This window comes from Oryzias latipes, chromosome 23, assembly GCF_053564925.1.
Source record: "Oryzias latipes strain Hd-rR chromosome 23, Olatipes_Hd-rR_3.1".
NCBI classification, from domain to species: Eukaryota; Metazoa; Chordata; class Actinopteri; order Beloniformes; family Adrianichthyidae; genus Oryzias; species Oryzias latipes.
In genome coordinates this window covers 25,715,914-25,740,398 of record NC_136259.1, presented here as the reverse complement: position 1 = coordinate 25,740,398, position 24,485 = coordinate 25,715,914, and the positions used below count along the sequence as shown (strand labels likewise).

The window sequence follows — 24,485 nt, the reverse complement described above, 5'->3', positions numbered from 1 at the left end:
ACTCACAACACAACACATTAACTCACAACACAACACAATAACTCACAACACAACACATTAACTCACAACACAACACATTAACTCACAACACAACACAATAACTCACAACACAACACATTAACTCACAACACAACACAATAACTCATAACACAACACAATAACTCACAACACAACACATTAACTCACAACACAACACAATAACTCATAACACAACACAATAACTCACAACACAACACATTAACTCACAACACAACACATTAACTCACAACACAACACAATAACTCACAACACAACACATTAACTCATAACACAACACATTAACTCACAACACAACACAATAACTCACAACACAATAACTCACAACACAACACATTAACTCACAACACAACACAATAACTCACAACACAACACAATAACTCACAACACAACACAATAACTCACAACACATTAACTCACAACACAACACATTAACTCACAACACAACACAATAACTCACAACACAACACAATAACTCACAACACAACACATTAACTCATAACACAACACATTAACTCACAACACAACACAATAACTCACAACACAACACAATAACTCACAACACAACACATTAACTCACAACACAACACATTAACTCACAACACAACACAATAACTCACAACACAACACATTAACTCACAACACAACACAATAACTCACAACACAACACATTAACTCATAACACAACACATTAACTCACAACACAAAACAATAACTCACAACACAACACATTAACTCATAACACAACACAATAACTCACAACACAACACATTAACTCACAACACAACACAATAACTCACAACAAAACACATTAACTCATAACACAACACATTAACTCACAACACAAAACAATAACTCACAACACAACACATTAACTCATAACACAACACAATAACTCACAACACAACACATTAACTCACAACACAACACAATAACTCACAACAAAACACATTAACTCACAACACAACACATTAACTCACAACACAACACATTAACTCACAACACAACACATTAACTCACAACACAACACATTAACTCACAACACAACACAATATCTCACAACACAACACATTAACTCACAACACAACACAATAACTCACAACACAACACATTAACTCATAACACAACACAATAACTCACAACAAAACACATTAACTCACAACACAACACAATAACTCACACCAAAACACATTAACTCACAACACAACACATTAACTCACAACACAACACATTAACTCACAACACAATAACTCACAACAAAACACATTAACTCACAACACAACACATTAACTCACAACACAACACAATAACTCACAACAAAACACATTAACTCACAACACAACACAATAACTCACAACACAACACATTAACTCACAACACAACACATTAACTCACAACACAACACATTAACTCACAACACAACACAATATCTCACAACACAACACATTAACTCACAACACAACACAATAACTCACAACACAACACATTAACTCATAACACAACACAATAACTCACAACACAACACATTAACTCACAACACAATAACTCACAACACAATACATTAACTCATAACACAACACATTAACTCACAACACAACACAATAACTCATAACACAACACAATAACTCACAACACAACACATTAACTCACAACACAACACAATAACTCATAACACAACACAATAACTCACAACACAACACATTAACTCACAACACAACACAATAACTCACAACACAACACATTAACTCATAACACAACACATTAACTCACAACACAACACATTAACTCATAACACAACACATTAACTCACAACACAACACAATAACTCACAACACAACACAATAACTCACAACACAACACATTAACTCACAACACAACACAATAACTCACAACACAACACATTAACTCATAACACAACACATTAACTCACAACACAACACAATAACTCACAACACAACACAATAACTCACAACACAACACATTAACTCACAACACAACACATTAACTCACAACACAACACAATAACTCACAACACAACACATTAACTCACAACACAACACATTAACTCACAACACAACACATTAACTCATAACACAACACATTAACTCACAACACAAAACAATAACTCACAACACAACACATTAACTCACAACACAACACAATAACTCACAACAAAACACATTAACTCACAACACAACACAATAACTCACAACAAAACACATTAACTCACAACACAACACAATAACTCACAACAAAACACATTAACTCACAACACAACACATTAACTCACAACACAACACATTAACTCACAACACAACACATTAACTCATAACACAACACAATAACTCACAACAAAACACATTAACTCACAACACAACACAATAACTCACAACAAAACACATTAACTCACAACACAACACATTAACTCACAACACAACACATTAACTCACAACACAACACAATAACTCACAACAAAACACATTAACTCACAACACAACACATTAACTCACAACACAACACAATAACTCACAACAAAACACATTAACTCACAACACAACACAATAACTCACAACAAAACACATTAACTCACAACACAACACATTAACTCACAACACAACACATTAACTCACAACACAACACAATATCTCACAACACAACACATTAACTCACAACACAACACAATAACTCACAACACAACACATTAACTCATAACACAACACATTAACTCACAACACAACACAATAACTCACAACACAACACATTAACTCACAACACAACACAATAACTCACAACAAAACACATTAACTCACAACGGAAGTAAAGCTGCCATGGAAGTGCTTTTATTCTGAAATTTCCACTGGGCCAAGCGGCTAACTACCTAACAGAAAGTAATGTCACAGTGAGCTGTGGAGGGAGCATTTTATTGCTACAAGAGAAGCTAGCAGCAGTGTTGCCAGTTTGGGCGGTTTTGGGTCTAAATTTGCCGTCAAAAATGCATAATTTGTGCGGTTTTAGGGTCGGTTCGGCTGGTTTTTTCCCGCTCATGAATATATAATAGCGGCCTATGTTAGGCTGTATGGCCGTTGGAGTTCTCTGTACTGAAGCTCCGTGAACGGCAGAGCTTAATGGACCGGGCTCTGTCATCGAACCTGTTGTTGGGGGAGTGCAATGCCCCGCCTCTTAGAAATTGTGTTGACAACACATGACACACATCACCCACACTGTTATTAAGTTCAGAGGGGATTCTCAGGTCCAGGAGGTCCAGGACCTTCTTCATCCCCGTTAAGCTGAAAATCGGGCAGACATGGTGGCTGCTGCTGGTCTAAAGGACTCTTCCTCACCACCAATGTCCGACTCGCCCTCCTGAGATTTTATGTTGACACTATCAACATGTTCAGGAAGCAGTTTACCAGGAGAGTTTGAAAATGATCACATAAAAGCCGTTGATGTTTCTCCTGACAGAAGGGATCAGAGTTCAAGCAGGTTCTGCTGCGTCCCTCTGCGCCCTGTTGCCCCCTGGTTATCCGCCGTCCTCATCATTAACATTTCTAACATAATTAAGTCATAAAGAAGGAAATGAGCCAGTAATTGTCTGAGTCAGACCTCCCACCTGCCTCCATCTTCGCCCTTCCTTCCTCTCTCCTGCCGTCTGGTCGCTCAGACATGGAGGATTATTTGGCTTAGGTTGCAGGTTTAAGGCAGATTTGATCTGAAGAGGCAGATTTCAGTCTTTGGTGTGAGGAGGTCCATCTGGCTCACAGCTCCATCTTCCCATAATCCTTCACTTTACATCTGTAAAAACGTCTGCGGATTTAGAGGCCCTGATCTTTATCGATCATCATCAATCAATGAGACTGATTCGATCATCCCTGGGATCAAAATCAAAGTGACATTTACAAAATGTCACTTTTTAAATGTCAACTCAACTTTTTAGAAATTAGAATGAGAGGGGGGTGAACAAGTGAGCAGAGAGACCTGATGGCATCTGGGTAAAAACTGAAAGCAGCAATTTAAAAAAAGAAGAGGCAAAAGAAATTGATATCTACGATGGAGGATTTTCCCAGGCTAAAGTCATAAAATTGTGAGTTAACAAAGTCAAAATTTTGCGTGAAAACGTTGTACAGATATGAACGACACTTTTACAACACGTGAAGGCCCGTACACACCAGGACGAAAATCGGCACACGTTATTCGCCAGCGTTTTTTTTAACACGTTTTTTGTGTTCACACCCAAGCGATTTTCGCTGACGATGAGCCGAGCGAACATGCAATTTCATTCCCTGACGTTAGATGGCGCTTAATGTAAAACAGAAATACTCCTGTACACAAGGTGGCGCTGCGCAACTTTACGCTTCTTAAAGTCGCTTTTCGCTCAGAAGAAGAGAGCAAGTATTTACGCGCTTGTCAGAATCAAACAAAGAAAACATGAATATTTCAAGCACCAGTAGCTCCAGTTCCAGCGATGAAGAAATTATTGTTCTGTTGAATGATGAAAGACGTCGATTTGGGTACATCCCATAGTTACGAGAAGAGAAGAACATGGGGAGTTTATCGACTGGTACAAGAGCTGAAAATGTATCATGAGCGTTTTCTGGGATATTTTAGAATGTCCCTCATTATTTCTTCGCGGCAGTGTAGACGCTACTCGGCGTCTATCTTCTTCGCTGGTATGTGTGCTCAGCAAGGCAGTTTTGTGTTTGAGCGCCCCCAAGTTGTGTTTTACTGCAACTTCAGAAGCTCCAGACACGTGTGCAAAAGCGCCATTCTCATTGGTCATATAGTTTTCGACGCGGCGCGTCAAACCAAAAAAACGAACCCGAGGCGTTTTTTAAAAAGTGACGCTTTGACGCGTTGTGTTTTTCGATCGGTGTGCACACTCACATTGGTGCCCTTTGTTTAGTCACGAGCAGCTAAACGTCGGCGAATATCGCGCGCGAAATTCGGCCCGGTGTACGGGCCTTAATACTAACACTACACTAAAGGCCCGTACACACCGGGACGAATATTCGCCAGCGGTTATTCGCCAGTGTTTTTCAACACGTTTTTTGTGTTCACAAAAAACGTTGCTGGATTCATGGACTGATGCTGCCAGAACAGTACCGACCAACTTCCTCCTCACAGGTGAAAAGGTTTCTGCCTACTTTCTGCTATGACTTTAACGTTTTCTTTGATTTATCAAACCAGAGAAACAGGAAAAAAACTGTTTTATTACTGACCCATAAAAGTGCAGCACTGGGATGTGAGGACTGTCATTTGTTGCCTTTTCTCCAGAAATGGTTGATGTTGATAACCTGACACACTCACACACGCACGCGCGTGGATGTGCACACACGTTTACGTGCACACTCACAGACGCACGCCTGCTGAGCCACATTTGTCATATTGAGATCAGGAGTTCATTTCATTTCTGCAGGTGAAAAAGGAAATATGAGGACGACAAAAAGCTGGTGGAAAAAGAACCCAAACAAAACAAACTGCTGGGCTGTTTTTCTGGAGTTATGAAGCCACAAGGTTTGCCACAAATAGGGCTCACAAGTTTGTATTGGCAAACATTTTAGCACCTATTAACAAAAACTAGTTATTTCAGAATCATTTTTGCTTTTGAAAAACCAGTGTAAAAAAGATGCATGTTTTATACATTTAGAAATCATTTTAAGTCCTCTGAATTATTTGTTCAGGTCCCCATAATGAAACACAAACAAACACGTGTAATTTATAGAACACAATATTTCCACCAATCAGCTTCTCTATCCTGTCAGCAGCCAATCAGATTGCAGAGTGTTAGAATAATGAATTCCAATGGATCTTTCCTTTGTTCTTGTTCATTTTTACATCAGATTTTTCCTTTTTACAGTCAGTCTTCATGATAAACAGCCTTTGTGACTGCAGGGAATTGAACCGGTCAAAATCTCAAACCAGACAATACTCTCCAACCTCCAGGTCGGTATGGAACCACTGAAGCTGTGAGAACCTGGAACTCTTCATTAAAACTCTGTCTGCCGGTTCCATGAGCAGAAAAGGGCCGCAGGTTACAGCCGAGCTGTGAGCAAACAGAGAACAAGCAGCACGACCAGCAAAGAGAAGCTAATGCTCAGAAAACTGAACTCAATTCTACCTGAAAACAACAAAAAAAGACACCCCCCCATGCTGTTTGTGCCACAGACCAACACAAACTGAAAGAAGGGCTCCCAGAGGCCCCTCCACCACCAACACAGAACAAAAATACTTCTTCTTTTTCTCAATAATGCAGAATCTTTTCATTATAAATGACCATCCAGAAGAAAACTCCCCCTTCTTTATGAGCGTTCACGCTATCTCAGTCCAACAGAGGCCAGAAGGTTTTTATACTCTAATAAAGAGAGAAAACAGGAGGGGGGGTGGTCATTGTTCAACAGATTATATCTATATTTTCTTGGCATTAACCTCCGTTCTACAGATGAGAAATCCACAGATGTGATGAACCTTTAAAGCCGTCAACAGGTTCTCCTGATGGTTGGTGTCGGCCTGCATTTGTTATGAGGTAAATGAGCTGCAGGGGGCGCTGTGCTTCAACAAGAACAGCTTCAGATGAAGGACAGCAACATGCATGATGACTCAACAATGTGTGACGAACGTTTCAGGTTCAGCCCATAATGTGAAGACGAGAGTTCAAGCAGGAATGGAACCGACGTGTCTCTGTCCTACAGGCCACATTAACGCCAAACCAGGTCCCTCCAGGTCCATCCAGGTCCATCCAGGTCCCTCCAGGTCCCTCCAGGTCCATCCAGGTCCATCCAGGTCCCTCCAGGTCCATCCAGGTCCATCCAGGTCCATCCAGGTCCTTCCAGGTCCCTCCAGGTCCATCCAGGTCCCTCCAGGTCCATCCAGGTCCCTCCAGGTCCACCCAGGTCCCTCCAGGTCCCCCCAGGTCCATCCAGGTCCCTCCAGATCCTTCCAGGTCCCTCCAGGTCCCTCCAGGTCCCTCCAGATCCTTCCAGGTCCCTCCAGGTCCCTCCAGGTCCCTCCAGGTCCATCCAGGTCCCTCCAGGTCCTTCCAGGTCCCTCCAGGTCCCTCCAGGTCCCTCCAGATCCTTCCAGGTCCCTCCAGGTCCCTCCAGGTCCCTCCAGATCCTTCCAGGTCCCTCCAGGTCCCTCCAGGTCCCTCCAGGTCCCTCCAGATCCTTCCAGGTCCCTCCAGGTCCCTCCAGGTCCCTCCAGATCCTTCCAGGTCCTTCCAGGTCCCTCCAGGTCCCTCCAGGTCCCTCCAGAGCCTTCCAGGTCCCTCCAGGTCCCTCCAGGTCCCTCCAGGTCCATCCAGGTCCCTCCAGGTCCTTCCAGGTCCCTCCAGGTCCCTCCAGGTCCCTCCAGATCCTTCCAGGTCCCTCCAGGTCCCTCCAGGTCCCTCCAGGTCCCTCCAGATCCTTCCAGGTCCCTCCAGGTCCCTCCAGGTCCCTCCAGGTCCATCCAGGTCCCTCCAGGTCTTTCCAGGTCCCTCCAGGTCCCTCCAGGTCCCTCCAGGTCCCTCCAGGTCCTTCCAGGTCCCTCCAGGTCCCTCCAGGTCCATCCTGGTCCCTCCAGGTCCCTCCAGGTCATTCCAGGTCCCTCCAGGTCCATCCAGGTCCCTCCAGGTCCCTCCAGGTCCATCCAGATCCATCCAGGTCCATCCAGGTTCCTGTAGGATGTGCGACTTCAGCTGACTGTCACCAAGCCAGAGCAGTTTGAAACAATCTTAACAAGTCAGTGCACTGGTTCTGATCCAAAACCCACCCGGCCATTTCTCAACTGCCTTCAGCGCAGAAACAGACGGCTGATGTGAAAACCTCCAGATGGTCTTAATGCCATGTCAGTCATCTGGTCCACGGGCGGTTTCATTAACTAACCGCCCCCCCGTGGACAGACAACCAATTAACTCAAAGTGGGCCTGTCTTTCAGCCTTTTTCAGCCATGAAGTCTGTTTTAGCCGAGACTGCAATTACTGCTGCCTGGCTGTGTGCTGGTGAAAGGTCACGGCGCTCATGGGGAGTTTGAGCTCAACCTGGTGTTTTCTGCTCCTGTCATGTGTGGAGCTCCTCTGTGAGGCGTCTCACTGCTCCTTCTTCACAACGGCCTCTGACTGACGAGACGGAACGACTTTGATAGAAAAACGACACGACAGGAAGTGAGTCCGTCTCACAGGTTTGACTCCGTCAGTGCGGCGAAAGGTTTTCTCCAACCGGAGACCGCCTCTGATGAACACGAGTCCCACAGGGAACCCCAAAGAACCACTGACATCATGGAGGACAATCAAGAGAAGGATGGCTTGACAATGACAATGATCCAAAGCAAACTGCAGGAAAGGTTTAAAAAGAACCAGTGGCCGAGTCAAAGCCCAGACGTAAATCCCATGGAGGAGGGGTCCTCAAATCCAGGTCTGGAGGGCCGGTGTCCTGCTGGTTTTCACGTCCTATTTGCTGCTGATTACCTGGATCAGGTGTGTTTAGCCAATTAGGAACTTCAATGGCAGGTTGGTTGGGAAACATGTGGGACACCGGCCCTCCAGGCCTGGATTTGGGGGCCCCTGTCATAGAGAATCTGTGGCTGGACTTGAAAAGGGCTGTTCAGTACATTTTTCTGTGAGAAAAGACATTTTATTGACCATGGGTGATTTATGAAAGCAACAAAAGGGACAAACATCCAAGGGAATGAATAACTTTGCAAGGCACTGTAGGCGTGGATGATGGATGGATGGTTGGATGGTGTTCACATCCATAAATGCCCTAAGGCTTTGGAATTTGTGTAGAGTTAAAAAATAAAACATGTGTCTCGCTTTTTTATGTAACTAAAGAGATATTTCTCAAACAGGGGAGTTCTTAGGATTTAAAAACGATTTTTAAGAATAATCAAAGAAAACTTTATGAGTCTGCCCAACAACTAAACAGATGATCAAAGTTCAGAAAATAAAGATCACAAACGTCCCGAGTCATCGATGTTTTTGTTTCAAACCGTTAGAATAAAAAGTTTCTGGACCAGGAGCTTCACACTCCTGAAGAAGTTCTGATGGAGGTTCTGACGGTGAACTCGGGCCTGGAAGAAGCTTTCCTCTTTGAACCTCCTCCTCTGCCAGACATTAAAGGATTCCTGAATGGAGCGTGACTCTCTCTCTCTCTCTCTCTCTCTCTCTCTCTCGCCGTGTCTCCACATTAGTAGTCGCCATGGCGACGGAGCAGCATCGGTGACGCACCGACTCTCCCCTCTAAATTTACTCTGTTGCTGTAGTGATGGCGCCGCTGTGCACCGAGGCAGAAGAGTAAACTTCTGTGTTTCTCTGGTGAAGCTTCATCGCGTCGGCAGCAGACCTGTCCGGCCTCCACCCGAGGCTTCGCTCTGCTGCGCAGAAAACCGCCAAACTGCAAACCTACAAACGGATCAAAGACCAGTTCATGATAGGAGGTCACGGTCATCCTTCCGAGGGATTCACCTCTTCTAAAATATCACTTTAGATACAAATGTTTTAAGTTGAATCATCAAACACTGGAAAAATAGGGTTTCACAACATCCCTAAAATCAAAGTGTGGAGACCTCCACTCAGTATGGGAGGGGTTAAAGGTCGGCTGATTTACAGGCCTATACCTGTCACACAGTACGGCAATCATGCATGAACCGTGCATGATCATTGCGCTCTTTATATGCAATTCTTTAGTAATTAATGCGTCAATTACGTAACTTGAACATGATATGTGTGGCGTACACGTCATACAAAAGTTATACATCGGTGGTACGTGGGTGAAAAGTCTGTTAGACATGCGTATGGTGGTGGAAAGACACACATTTGCATCCCACAAATATCACAAGTGCCCAAGATTTCTGTAATACTTTGCATATGAATTATATAAAATATGCATAAACTGCATTATTCTCAACTGACCAAAACCAAATTAACGTAAAGACCCGTCGGCTGAAACCATCAACACATGATGAATGCAAGAAACTCTCATGAGTGACGTAGATCACGGAAATGTCAAAGGTGAAAAATGCTCAACATGTACGAAGTGGCTGTGGGACACTGGGAACTGCTGATGAGGGGACTCCAACTGAATGACTAAGCATCGCGAGCGCCAACGGCGGGCCTACGTGCTCTTTCAATCTGTCCAAATGTTTTTCCTCCATTCATGTTTGACCCGATTTCATCTGTGGACGGTGCGGCGTCAAGTCATGAGGTTTCAGCTGCAGCTGGACGTCTCACTTGAAGGCTGCTCCAAAACCCGAATGACCCAAACCTTTAGGAATTTCAGACATCTCAAAGCAAAACCTTCAACTGTCCTGCAGAAAAAGAACCATGAACTGACTTTTTTCTGCTCCAGTTTAGTTCCTAATCATGTGATAAATATGATTTTTTTTTCAAAGAAACCTTCAGTTCGAGTCAGAAGCTTCTGCTTTAAGAAGTGACTGACGACAGACCGAGAAGCTCTGAGCTGCTGGGAATTTTCCTCTTGATTCTCTGATTCTGTGCATCTCAGGTTTTGATGAGTCATGGTTCGGCCCTGATATGTACGGTGTAACTGACAGCAACAGCTGCCAGAATCTTCCCTCTGAGCTGGAAATGTAAGCAAACTGCTAAATCAAACGATCCTATAAAAAGGTGAAGAAATCGGTTACAGAGAAAAAGAACGGTGTGAAATATTTTCCAAGCTCAGCTCTGAAATGAGCCTTCAGCGGTCAACAGTTGGAACTTCCTGGTTGTCTTTAAATGTCTGCTTGATAAAACAAAGAAAAGTTAATTAAGTAAAAGTGAATCTGCTACTGCTTTCAAAACTTTAGCTCTGTGGACTTTTGTGTTGCTGGGTTGCCATGGAAACGGCATTGTTTGTTACGGGTTATCAGTTTCCTGTAAAGACTTCTGATGTTTTTATTTTTATTTTTAACAAAATACATTTAAAAAACTCCTCTTTTGGGTTTAGATTTCCTATGTTTTACATTTTTTCGTTGCTTTGTTTTTGTTTTGCTTTGTCACGTGAGACAGGTTCTGTGTCAGAATGACCATGAACAGCTATTTGTTGATTTAAATCCAGCGTTTTATAGTACAAACGTTTTACACAATTCCTTGAAAAAGGTCTTTTCAGATTCCTTTCTGTCCTCAAACCTTCCGTTTCTCAGCCTGGGACTGGAGATGTGATTCCACACTTCCGGCTGCAGCTACTGAAAATGGAAACGTCCTCGCACCCCGTCAACAGTCGGAGTCAGAAAGTCTTCGGTGCTAAATTTCAGCACTAAAACTTGGTGTCAACATCACCGAAAAGGCTGTGGTGGAGCGTCCGCTTTCAGACAAACAGAGAAAGGCTCGTCAAAGCCGATCTGCTCTAAAAAGACCCCGATCAGAACCTCCGAACAAACGCGAGGAAAACAGTCAGACGGATCCTGCAGCTGGGAGTTCAGCTCCGCCTCATGAACAGACGAGGAAGACGACTCCGGTCTGGAGACAACTGCAACACAAAACCCAGTCAGACAGCAGGAAGCAGCCATGGCTGCAGCTGCACCTCTATTTTTGTCGCCACACGCTTCAGCTGAAGTTCAGTGGACAGCGGGGAAAAAGAATTTCACCATGTTTTGAGTCGAACTGCAGCGCTTTGCTCCTGTCAACCCCAAACAGAACGGAGTCCTGCTCCGAATGCCGTGAAGAAAGCGGGAAAGTCGACCACAACACAGCCAAAACAAATAGAACGCCAAACTCATGCAGGCCTGAAGGCCAGCTCCAGAACAGAGAGAGCTTCATGTCACCATGGCGATTAGCTGTGATGTACAAACATCTGGACTCTGGAGCAGAGAAGACACTCTCTGGATGAAAAACCAAAACGTCTCCATCTGTTAAACCAGCCTGAGTTGGAGGTTTCCAGGATTTCAGCGCCTGTCTGACCACATTCAGGTGGTGGGAGGATGATGGTGTGGGCCTGTTTGTAGAAGCTGGATCGGTTCCAGAGAAGAAACTCTGAATACTTCAGCAGAACCAGAGATTTTGCCGAAGTATCCTGTGATCCAACTTTACAGGAACATTTGGACGCATTCCTGTTCCAACACGGCTGCACAGCAGAACACCAAGAAGGTCCGGAAAAACCCGGAGGAACCAGTTTGTGAAGTAACACGCCGCGGCCGTACCTTTGGGTTGAGGACCAGCTGCTGCTCGTCGAAGTGCAGCAGCGCCACAGAGTTCGACTCAGAGTTGTTGACGAAGATCTGCAGGCAGGGATATAAGGAGGTTCCCTTACAGTCCGTCCCGCACGTGAACACGCACTCAAACATCTCCTCAGGGCGGAGCACCGACACCACCTGCAGCAGGAAAACAGTCATGACCTTCACTTCCCACAAGAACCCTCCTTTCTACTTAAATACCGGACGACCACCGGGACGCTGCAGGAAAAAACACGGAAAAAACGGAATCAGGAAAATATTTATGCCTTTAAAAATAGAAAAAAATGTTTCAAAACAAATTTTCCAATTTCCTGTTTTACATTAGAAATGCTTTATGTATATTTATGAGTTTGATTTTGTTTATAAACAATGACAAGTTTGAACAAATCTGTTCATGTCAGCTAAATGGAAATAATATAAGTTCAATTTTGCCCAAATAAACTTCATAATAAAAACCACTGAAGATAAATAGGTATTTAAAATGTTTACGTTTACAAACACAAAAAGCTGATAAGTCAAAAATAACTTAAAAAAAAACTTAAATAACTTTTTGTACATTTTAAGCATTATACATTTGATAAAACATTTTTTAGCATCAAATAAATGTTCATGAAAACAAGGTACATTTTTTGTTTGACTTGTATAAAAAGAAAGCTACTTAGGTCTTCAGCTTCACAAAAGCCTGAAACATTCCGGAAAAACGCTCTTATGAACAACAAACTGTCAGAAATTTGGAAAATTCGGAGCATAAAAACCTTCAGGCTCCGCCTTTTTAATCACAATGATGCCGTTTTTTGACTAAAACCTGTGTGGTTCTCTGGGACATAGTTCCTGCAGAGCAGCAGGAGATCATCAGAAAGTCTCCTCTCAGTTGTGGGCGGGACTGTTGGTGTGGAATAACCCCGCCCCCAGAGCAGGAAGCTTGTGTCCTGTCCACTGCGTTTTCTACGATCTTTTTCAAACAGCGTTTGCTCGTCTGCTCCTGATTCATGAGTCGACTGAGGAAATACTCAGAGATGCAGTTTAAACTTCATTTTCTTCACAAATGTCCTTCATCATCAGACAAATGCTTCAAGAAGATGTTAAAATCACCAAAAACTATTTTTATCAAGCGAGTTTTTCCAAATTTCTCTTGCAGGCAAATGCATGAAGGAACATTCATCCCTTTTCATTTAAAGGCAAACAAACCATTTCCATGCCTTTCTGGGAAGAAATAAAGGCCAAGAAAAAAGAAAAGGTGACAAACAGATGAGCTGAAAACTAGACACCGGTTAACAGAAATGAAGGCCGCTGTGGTTGACCGTCAACCTAAACCTGCTGGGACTCTCAGGATAAACCTGCAAACAGAACATCACAAGAACCAAAGCGCAGGGGAATCATTCAACAGAAACCGTTCAGACCTCAGCCAGCGTGGCCCCAATCGTTTGCATCTCTCAAATATGAATCAGGGGTTATGACCCCCCCCCCCTCTCTGTTAATGGACTCAACAGGAGATGAAAACTGTCTAATCAATCTAAACTGGACAAAAGTCCAACTTGTGTTTGGTCAGACATCATAAATCCAAGGACTGTAAATTCTTTTTCCTTGATCCACAGTCAGTGAGTGACAGCTGCTCCCTGTTGCCCCCCGCCTCATAATGCACCAGCATTATTCCAGAGTGGTATTGTGAGCTAACAGTCAAATTAATCAGAGCGTGTGAATTCATCATTCACTTTCAGGGAGAAGTGCCGGCTGGAAACTCGGTAATTTATTCGGCTCCAAGTGCTGCATAAACAGTTTTAACGATCCGGGAGGAAGGAGCTGAAGGCAGCCTCTTTGTATCGACGAGCGGCCGGGTTTCAGTCACTCCGAGGAGGCCGAGCCGCTGCCGCTGCTGCAGCTCAAAGGTTTGAAGGCTGCAAAAGCAGAACCACAAGACCCGTTTGTCCCCCAACATGACAAAACACAACAACGAAACTCAAGGTTTCCAGAAAATCAAGAAGAGATGCAGAGACCAAGATGAGAGGCGTGAAACCGTTTGTGGATGGAAACAGCAAAGCTGCTCTGGGATTGTCCTGGACAAGAGTCACGCGTGACTCAGCAGGGATGTCCTCCACTGTACAGGTAACCCTAATGTTTACTGTGAATCCACAGCATGACCGTGACGGTTCGGCCACCAAACATCCCACTTTATCAACAGTTTTCTGACTCTACAGGTGAAGCCATGAAGCTCAAAGTAACCATTGAAGGTTTACGGCCTGGATCATTGCTAACGTCTGGTTTTGGGCCTCAAGAAAAAACAAACTCAGTGGAATAAATTAGTCACACATACCCATATGTGGGACTGACCCGTACGTGTTCTGTGGGTTTTTGGGTTGTCCGGGTCCGTGGGGCGGATAAGGGGAGTGCAGGGGTGTCTTACACTTCAGACTTGTATTACCACCATGAGGGACGGCATGAAATGAAACGTACCATTGTCATGGGTGAGGTAAGTGCATCGGGAAGTATCCCTAAGGATATGGGAGTAAAACTCACGTACGGGTGACGCTGTCGTACGGCGTCCTTACGCCACACTCTCATCGTCAGTGAGTACCGGCTCCTTACTGACCACCACAAATGCTGCACACACCGGGCGTGCACGTGCTCCATGAGCGTCAATGGGATGCCTGGAGGATATCCTGACAAACTACACTCCTCATTTCTGACGATCAGGCTGCAGCGAGGAGCGCGCACGGATCACGTGAACAGCACTAACTGCTCCTTGTACAGTCTGCAGGATTTGGAGGGGATGAAAATTGATGAACCCGTAAGACACACCTATGCCCCACCTACTTCACCCTCACCTACCCTTCAGGGGGTGTAGAAGAGTTCACTACGACCCGTCACCCCCAGAGAAAAATGAGCTTCACACCTGAAGAACCAAGAGGACCATCATACAAAACCTAGATGAAGGCAGAACCGGACCTGGATCAGGCCAGAACCAGAGCTGTAGCTGTGCTTTTTCTTCTGTTCCATCAGCTCCATCACGAGGAGCTCAGTGGTGAAATCTGTTCCAGCTCCTTTTTTAACTCCTTAAAGTATGAATATTTACACCGATTATGTTCCTCTGAAGCTCACAGAGGACGATGTGAAGGGATCTGAAGTCAGTCAATCACTGATGAAACATTTATAATTTAAGGTAAGTTCTCGTAAGACAAACTTGAGGAAGATTTTACGACAAAAGATCATAAAAGTTCTGCATGACTGAAGCTCGGATCGATCCTTCCCGTCTGACCGTCCTGAAGCCCAGAACTGATTGATGGATCCGGATTATCACATCATCTCAATCCAACTCCCTCAGCAGCCTCAGACGGGTTTTTTAGAGTTTAAAAAAAATCCTCAAGATGGTTTTTCTTCAGCTCTAACATCTGTGTGCAGCATCTGTTAGAAAAATGATCAACTAAAATGAAAAGTTGAATGAAAACATTCAGTTTAATTAAAAAAAAAATCAAAACTTTATTCTCCTGAGAGTTTTCTAAAAGTTACAAATGTTTTTATTATTCAAATATATGAATATGGAGCTTTTTCCTTTGATGTTTTACTTTGTAGACCTGAAATGAAAACACTTTAGCTGTTAAGCATCAGCATCTGGTTTAGGATCCCAGTCATAACTCTGACTTATCAGTAAAAATTGAAGCTAAATATTCAAATTATTGCTTTGAAAAATCCAAAACTTCAGTTCAAATTAAGCAAATGTAAGATTACAACTCTATGATTCAATACTTTACATAGCAAACTTTGTCTGTAATTAGCCTTAAAATCAGGTCAGTTTCGGTTCTAAGAATTGATTTCTAAAGAGGATCTTTCCAAAGAAACTGGATCTATGGATTCTTTACCTCCTCACAGCGGAGTCCTGCACTCAGAAAACTTCTGTCCACATTCCGTTCAGACTGAAACAAACTAACGGAGGTGGAAAAAACCGTCAACCTCCGAGGCTCCGCGCGGAGCGGCGCGCGCGCGGCCGCGCTCACCGTGCAGTTGGCCGGTTTGCTCTGGAGGCTCTGCAGCGTCGGGCTGAGCCAGCAGAAGCCCAGGATGAAGAGGCTGAGGATGCCGCAGGCGATCAGGAACAAGCCCAGCCGGATGCTCTTGTCCTCGGCCTCAGAGTACTCGTACGACACCCGGATCTTCGCCATGGCAGCCCCGCGGACACCTCCGCTGGCATGGAGGGAGGGGAGGAGGCTGGAGGAGGAGGAGGAGGAGGAGGAGGAGGTGATGGAGCTGCTCCTCTGCTGCTGAGAAACTGTTGAGTTTAATCACCGACTGCTTCCAGTCGCTGAAATCATTCACCCCTCCCTCCACCTCCCAGCCGCTCTCCACGCCTCCACCTCCTGGTTCTCATCCTTACATCAACCACACCCCCCCCCCCCCTCCCCGCGTGCGCGCGCGGCAGCACCAATAATCTTAACTCCATACTTTGCTTTTTCTCTCGATTTCATTCAATCAGATAAAGAAAAACACATTTCAAAACAAAGACTGTTCGTATTTTCTCCTTTCTGTTCTGTTTGTCTTCATGTATTTTGTGTCTATCCATGTGTGTGTGTGTGTGTGGGGGGGGGGGGGTCATGGGGGGGGGGGGGGGTCATGCGTCAATGAAGGGGAGGGCAAATTGGATGGATTGGTTTAATGTATTTATTTTTATTTGGTTTCAATCATAAAGACTTTGAGCTGCGCAACACACGAAAAACACTTTTTGTAAATAAAGTTTGATTTGATTTTTGTGAACTTGAATTATTCAGATCATCATAGATAATCCGTCTTCAAATGATTCAGATTATGGTCAACAGTGCTACTTAACCATAAAACAAACAAACAAATAAATAAGCAGAGGAATCTGAATGTCTCCGTAAAGTAAAGCATCTGGAGGGAGCTGACCATGGTGCTGAAGCCATTTCAGGTTGACGTGTTCTTTGCGTGGTGTCTTTGTACTTCCTCCGTGGTTTTAACGTGGGTCCTTCGTGATGCATCTATGCGAATTTCACGTAAAAACCACAACGTGTCACTTTTTCCACGTATATTCATGTATGACCAGTTTCCATCTGTGCGCTTTGTATGTAGCCGCTGTATGACGCAGCCTTCATTGGGGGGGTCGCAGCTGCACCCGCCACACTCTACCCCCTCCCCTGAGCCTCCGCGTGGCACCGTACGCCACCCTGCAAGAGACCTACCCATGAACTGCAAGCGACGATACATGTTGAACAGCTAACAACCGATTTCACGTAAAAATCAAAAAGCCTCGACGGACATCTGCGCAAAATGGAATGATGAGCGCAGGAAACCGGTATGAATGACGTAAATCACGCATGGATCGTGACAGACCAAAGTGTCAAACGTACACGCTGATAGGATGTAGTGGCTGTGTGACTCGGCCTGAAGTGTCCCTTGTCCGTCACAGCAGTTCCACAGCTGTCTTCATTTCTGTTCCTCCACCTCAGTCTTTTTAGGTGTCTGGTTTTCAGCTCATCTGTTCGGCTTTGTTGTGGCTCCCCTGGTTTCGGCATGTTTCAGTTTTTGTATGAAAGGTTTCAGTTTTTGTCAGTAAGCCCGGTCTCCCGCGGTTTGGGCCTAAACCGCAAGTTTCTGATGCAGTTACAGCAAGTCAATGCATCAAAATAAATAAATAAATAAAGCTTTCAATCCAGAATCCAACCTTCTGGGATGTTTCAGTCTGCAGATCCGTTCCTGCAGCCTTGGACTCCAGAGGATCCACCATCCACACAACCGAGCAGAACCGAACGAGACAAATGAGTCCAAGGACAGGAGGACTCATCCAGGAGGCCCTCAAAGATGACGGATAGGAGGACAAGTGAAGGTCAGAGTTCACGATCCAACAGTCAGTCAGAAACTTCTGGACAAACATGGATCCATGTCTGAGCAACAAGAAGACAGAGGAACATCTGGATGATCCACCAACACCTCTGGACTGACGCGAGCATCTCCAAGCACCCGGACTCAAACGGAGTGAAACATGGTGGTGGGACTGTGATGGTGAGGGGTAAAACCTGCTTGGAATAGTTTCAGCTTTTGAACCTTGAATTCATGAAGGGAAATGAAAGAACGATTGTTTGAAAGCAAACTGTTCTCATCTAACATCATTTTGAAAAAGGAATTTCTTTATGAGCAGGGAGACTTTAAAACTGAACTCCATGTTTGTTTACTTTATAGTTTTCAGCTGTTCTTTAAAGTGCATTAATTGAAATGCAGGTGAATCATTTTTGACAGCTTTTGTCACTTTTTGTCCTCTTTTATGTCCTTTCAGGCATAAACAGACAGAAGAGTGATGATAGTTTTGCACATGGAGGTCTATTTACTTCAAGTTTCATCCTTTTTAAGGGTAAACCAACGATAAATCCCCTGTTCGGGCATCTGATGAAGCCTAGGAGGGCGGGGTCACGCAGTCCAGTTCTCATTGCCAGTCAACGGCTCTAAAACGGCCTTAGTGTTTGTTTGGTGATGTCACATCAGGTTAAGGATGAGGTAACCACTGCGCAGAAAAAGGGTCTTGAAATGAACCAAACCAAGGGTTCCAGTGGAGTTCTGAACCCATCGGGTCAGCACAGGCAGAACACGCAAAAGGTCTCGCTGTCATCAGCGGTACCACTGCGGTCCTGAGGGGTTCAGCTGCCAAATCCCAAAAATGTACACAAATAAGGTCGAGCACGGAGGCAGAAATGCCAGAAACTTCTTCAGATAGACCCTGCTTGATTTTCTAAATAAAACACCAGGTGTGACTCCAGGGGGTGTCAGCTGATCTCTAGGATCTGCCACATGGACGTCTCTGGTCGTCACTGTTCGTCTGTGTGCAGGCAGAGTCTATCTGAAACGCTTTGGGTCATGTGACATGTGTGTGAACTCCAGGTGAAGCTAACCTGAGCTTTTCTCATTTATTGTCCGTTTGATTTAACGCTCTGCTGTGTTTTCCCCTCATTAATCTGCATCTGTCGCAGCTGTGGGATGGTGTCAGTGAATCTGACCCGATGAGAGGCAGCACCGGAACCACCATGGAGGAACCGATGACCCCGCTAAAATCCCCGGTCTCCATCCGGTGTCGCCGTTCCGTCTCCTCAAGCTGAGCGGCGTGGGCTCTGCGGCGGCCTGCTGACTCCGTCCTGATTGGAGCGTCATTTGTTGTTCTGTCTCTGAAAGGCTGCGGGAGATAAGACTCTTAGAGGAGGAGAAACCGCTCAGAAAATCCTCTGCTCCTCTGGACACCTGTCACCAAAGCCCCTCAGATGTGATCTTAGAAGGTCAACCTGCACGGTTTACATGCATTAATCATCGCAGGCCGTTAACGCTGACGCAGTCTGTGCATCAACCAGCCCTCAATGGACCCGAGGATCACCGGGAGGAGCGAGATGCTCGGGTCGATTTCAGCCGCCGGCGAGAGGTCCAGCCGGGCTAAAGATGCAGAGGTTGATGAAGCCGGGTCACCTTTGGTCTGGAGCAGCTTCAGAGCAGAACGTCAGTGCAGATCCCACAGCAAACAGAACGAGGGAGGAAGCAAGAAAACTCCCACTCACAGCACACGATGGATGCAGCCCCGACCAGAGAGTCCCAACCTTCAGCAGAATTACATCAAAGAAGAGCCCAAAATGGAGACATGACACAATAGAAGTCTGGAATTTACTGACAAAGACTGTTAGAACTTGAAGACAAAGCCATCATGAGCCACAGCAGAGCATGAACATAAAGACCTGAAGAGTGAAAGGTGGAGTCACTGAACATTTCCCTCCTTTTGTGGGAGAACAACCATGTTTTACCGCCTCCTGTGTGTCCAGAAGAGGACATCACAGCGGGAGAAACCATCAAAAACAGAAATGGGGCCAAAATCTCTTCTGAGGTTCAAAGAATATATTTCAAAGTCCACTAAAAAACTAAAACTCGCGTCAGGGATATCCAAAGGAAGTTCTCAATTATTATGGGATGGCTACCGGACCAATGACTTGATGGCCATTTGTGGCAAAGTTTGAAAATTGGCGTTTTTTTTTTAACATTTCCCACAATATGGGGAAAAAAAACCTTTTGTGAGAGCAATCTTCACCAACTTTAACAATCATCACAACTGAGGTTTTGTTGACATTTCTACAAAAGTAATCTCCTCCTAGCTGGGCTTTCACTCATCTCCTCCAGCATCCTTGAGAAGCTGCGTTTAGTTTTAAAGTCAGTCGATTTTTGAGTGTTAGCGTGGTGAGTTTGCAAAAGTGGCGTTCCCCTGTTGTTCGCCCATTTTTTACTAGAACATTGTAAAAATGTAAACAGCAGTGGCGTGACTCATAAAGTAAAGGAAAATAAGGAAGACCTTTCCAACAGATCAGATAGATTTTTGTGGAGAAGGATTGACACTTGGACCAAACATGTTTTTCAATTTTTGTTTTTCAAAAAAACATGGAAGTCAGTGGATAAAAATTTAAGTAAAATCATTTATTTTATTTTTATGATCATTTTCACAGACAACATTTGATAACTGATTAAAGCTCCAGAATTTGAAGTTGGAAAACTACCAGAAAGAGTTACTGAGGGTCAAATGTGTGCTGAACACATCTGTATACTTTAATTTGTTTACAGTACATATGAATAATTCATACACAAGAGGAGTGTTCTGTCAATAAAATAAATATTCTCTGTAGGACAAATATGTTCTTGTGTGTATTTTATAAACTGTTAGCTGCTGTTGGATGAACGCTGAAATATTCAGTTCTTTCATTGTAAATCTGACTCCAGAGGAGTCAGTGCCTCACCAGCCATCAACCTCACCGCCTGCCACTGTTAAACACAAATTGTTGACTTCAGCTGAATGAACCAATCAGGAATGTGGGCGTGGTTAACAAAAGCTAACGCTGCTAAAGAAGTCCAAAAATGTACTTTTGCCGATTCTTCTAGAGATTACATGGACCCGTTCGTCACGTTGTACTGCATTTTGTGTTTTTTTTCACATACTACATTTATTACTTGTGAATTTTGTGTATTTGTTTGCATACGTCTGTAAAGAAGAAAATAAGAATTTAGTTCCACCGCGAATTTGGCTTCGCTGTTGCAAAAGATAATAAACACTCTTAATTCTTGGGAACAAACCTGGAAAGAGTTTGGAATAAATTGAAATATAATTTCTTTTCTTCTGTTTTTGTCTCTCGTTCTTCTGTAGTTCAGTGGTTTCAAACTGGTAATTCATAAAAAAACAGATTTTCTTTCGTTTTTCTTTTTCTCTTTCTGCATTTCTATGGCCTGGTTCCTGGATCCCAACATGAAATGTGCCGACAAAGCCCTCCAGAAGTTCAGGATGTCGTGTTCTGATGTTCACTTCAGCAAACAGGCAGAGGAGCAAAGATCTGATCCTGAGGATGATGAGCCGATGACAGGACAGCAGATATCCTGGACCATCAGTTTAATGAGAGAACGTCTTTAATCTGTAAAGTTTAGAGCAAAAAGAGGAGACTTTTGAACCAGTCCAGGTGAATCTGATCAGTCCTTGGAGGAAGGAGTTTAGTTCAAGTTTCAGCAAATGGATTCTGGGAACCCGGCGGTGCACGGATGCAGCCAAGGAGCAGACGGTTCCCACAGAGGCGTCTCCGGTTCTGTGCAGCTGCACAGGAAAATGATCAGCTTTTAAATGGAGAGCTGCGTCAGCCTCTGCTGTGTTCTCCGTCTGCTTCATGGAGGCTCTGCTGCAAAGCCTCAGCGTTATGCATTGGTAATCAGGGAGGCATGTGGCAGGATTATGATCATCCCCGCAGATCAAGAGATTACAAATACTAGCAGACATCAGAGAACATGGACTCAGCCCAGTTCTGCAGCAGCAACTTTCACATCCCGAAGTTCCAACTCAGAAACTGGAAAACCGGAATTCCCAGAGGATTTGGGCTTAAAACAAACGAACCACACAAACAGAGACAGATTTTAGTGGAATCGACATTTGGGTGAGGCGATTAGGCTGCAAAACATTTGCTCCTGCTGTCCTAAAAAAAGCAGCGGGGGCAGCATTTGGCAGGAAATCCCATCATCAACAGTTACAGACAGCCGAGGAATATGTGGCTGTGGAGGCGCCGACTGCTCTCCAGCTGGGTTTTAATGCTCTGTTTCTTCCTGCGCAGGTCCAAACATGAGGCAGCTGATGCGCTCTGACAGTAGAAACTCCTTTCTGGCATCTTTGAACACAAATTCACAAACTTCTGTCTCTTTCCTCCAGCCGGTTCCTTCGCTTCCTCTCATCCTGACCTCAGAGCAGCACGGTGGATTTAAATGATCCACCGGACAGGAGAGATCCAAGCTTCTTTTTTTTTTACAAATAAAGTTAAAATTGCGTTGCTATGGCAACCGCCTCTTAATCTGGCATCTGGAGCTGGGTACCATTACAAAAAAAGGGACACGCGTGTTATGACAGGAAACAAAATAAACCTCTGCTGTGTGGTGATGACGACATTGCGCCCACGCGGAGGGCGCCACCTTCAGGCAAAAAAGCAGCAACACAACAGAAATGTCTTCTGAAGCAACTTTTGTGGATTACAACTACAACGGAAATTCACGGCAGAATCCAAGAAGACGGAGCCTCCAGGAGATCCAGATCCTCCTTTCCTCGGGTGGTTCCATGATCACTGAAACGTTTCCTCACCTGAAGATGTGGATTCAACAAGCTGCTAAACACTCCCTGTTGACGTTCTGGTGATGTCTGAAATATTCTTTTCTCTGCTTTAGCTTTGTGGTTCACATGAATGAAGCCCCCAGAGGTGTTGGTTCCGGTGACCTCCGACCTCCAACCTGACTAACTCACCTGACTGAACCTTAAGAACTAATGTCTACTTCACCCGAGGACATGCTAAAGGATTTTTTTTTTTCAAATAAAAGCATCCTTAACCGTTAAGACTACAGTTGTTATTCTGAAACAGGGAGTAGCAGGTTTCGGCGACAGCAGGATGAGGTTCTAACCATTGACTGAATATGATAACTGGACTGAGTGACTCCTCCCCCCTGGCGTTCTAAGCAGGAAGTACCTGCTGGCTCCAAGAAGCCAAAATCCCACAGACTTCTACAGAGAAACAAACAGCTGTTACTCCGTCATCCTATTGGTCAGGAGAACCATTTTTACCTTTTTTTTAAATAAGTTCTTGATAATCCTCATGTTTTTCATATTTCCTTCTGTAGTTGAAGTCATTCAAGTTATAAACTGACCAATCCGATGACTCAATAGAGTAGGTTGAGCCTGATGGCCCCAACATTCAAATGTTTCAAGCACCCATTCTGTCAATAGTCTGCTTTCACGTAATAGGGGTGTGGCCTCCAAGCTCACTCCCGATTGGTGAGAGTGGTTGCTATAGAAACGTTGACTCAGACATCTGGCTCCAACATGGCAGCATCTGTTTCACAGGAAAAATGGCGACTAAATTGACTTAATTTGTTTGTAAAACGTTTTCTGTGGACGACGTCACACCCGCTCACTCCAGTTTCACTTACAGTCAATGGTTTGAACTGGAGACCACGATTCTCTTCCTGCTTTAAGCGTCAAAAGTTTGCATCTTTCTTCAAAGCAGAAGCGGAGAAAACAACGATTTTCTATCCGACTCAAAATAAACATTCAGGAGTCTTGGTTCAGTTTCATTACCAGAATATTTATTTGACTTTTTTTTTTCCTATTAAAACACTAGCTGCCATATTTATTAAAACACCCAACGGCCAAGTGCCTCAGTCCTCCTCCTTCAATTAAATCCTCAAACACGGGTCACATGGGTCTGTGGGCGTGTCCTTGGCTTTACAGCTGCCATGAGGGAGCTGGACCCCGTTGCCATGGCGACTCAGAAATTGTTGTGGGTGACAGGTTGTTCGTGGTCCCTGATGCCTCCTTGGGGGGGCGGGTGGGGGGGTTTGCGTGGAAACAGGAAGTCTAGTATTGCGTGGGTGAACGGAGCAACTGGGGTTTTTATGGATTTATGCATTTTTGTAAAAAGCTGCATTGAAGACACGTATGAATATCTTACGAACATATATTTATGTGAATGTGGCGCCTCCCAACTGTAGGTCACGGCTAGCTTTCCTTCAGGCTAGCACTGGGAGCTTCTGTGGGACGGTTCGGACTGGCAGAAGGCGTTCACCTGAACGCGCCGTCACTAGAATCCTGAACGTGTCCGGAACTCAGCCGACAACCTCAGGAAAACTGCGGGCGCCGCCCCGTCAGGTAAGTGCTAAACGAAGAGGTGCGCGTCACGTCGACCGCTTCCCGACACATTTCATTTACCCCTGAATTCAAACGGGAACCATCCGCCTGGTTTGGCTAAGAGGAAAACTGTAATTAGATGGTTGAA

At 44.5% G+C, this 24,485-nt stretch overlaps 1 protein-coding gene across 1 annotated transcript in view; it reads right to left on the bottom strand.

Annotated features, from left to right (window-relative positions):
* The window catches only part of LOC101171123 (calcium-activated potassium channel subunit beta-4), a 29,572-nt gene extending 13,064 nt beyond the window's left edge, over window positions 1–16,508 (bottom strand). Inside the window, exons 1-2 of the mRNA XM_004083296.5 lie at window positions 16,167–16,508; window positions 12,145–12,315 (exon numbers count right to left, since the gene is read on the bottom strand). Of these exons, the coding sequence (XP_004083344.1) occupies window positions 12,145–12,315; window positions 16,167–16,331 (336 nt within the window). The 5' untranslated portion in view covers window positions 16,332–16,508. The remainder of the gene's footprint in view (window positions 1–12,144; window positions 12,316–16,166) is intronic.
* Between the last annotated feature and the right edge of the window lie 7,977 nt (window positions 16,509–24,485).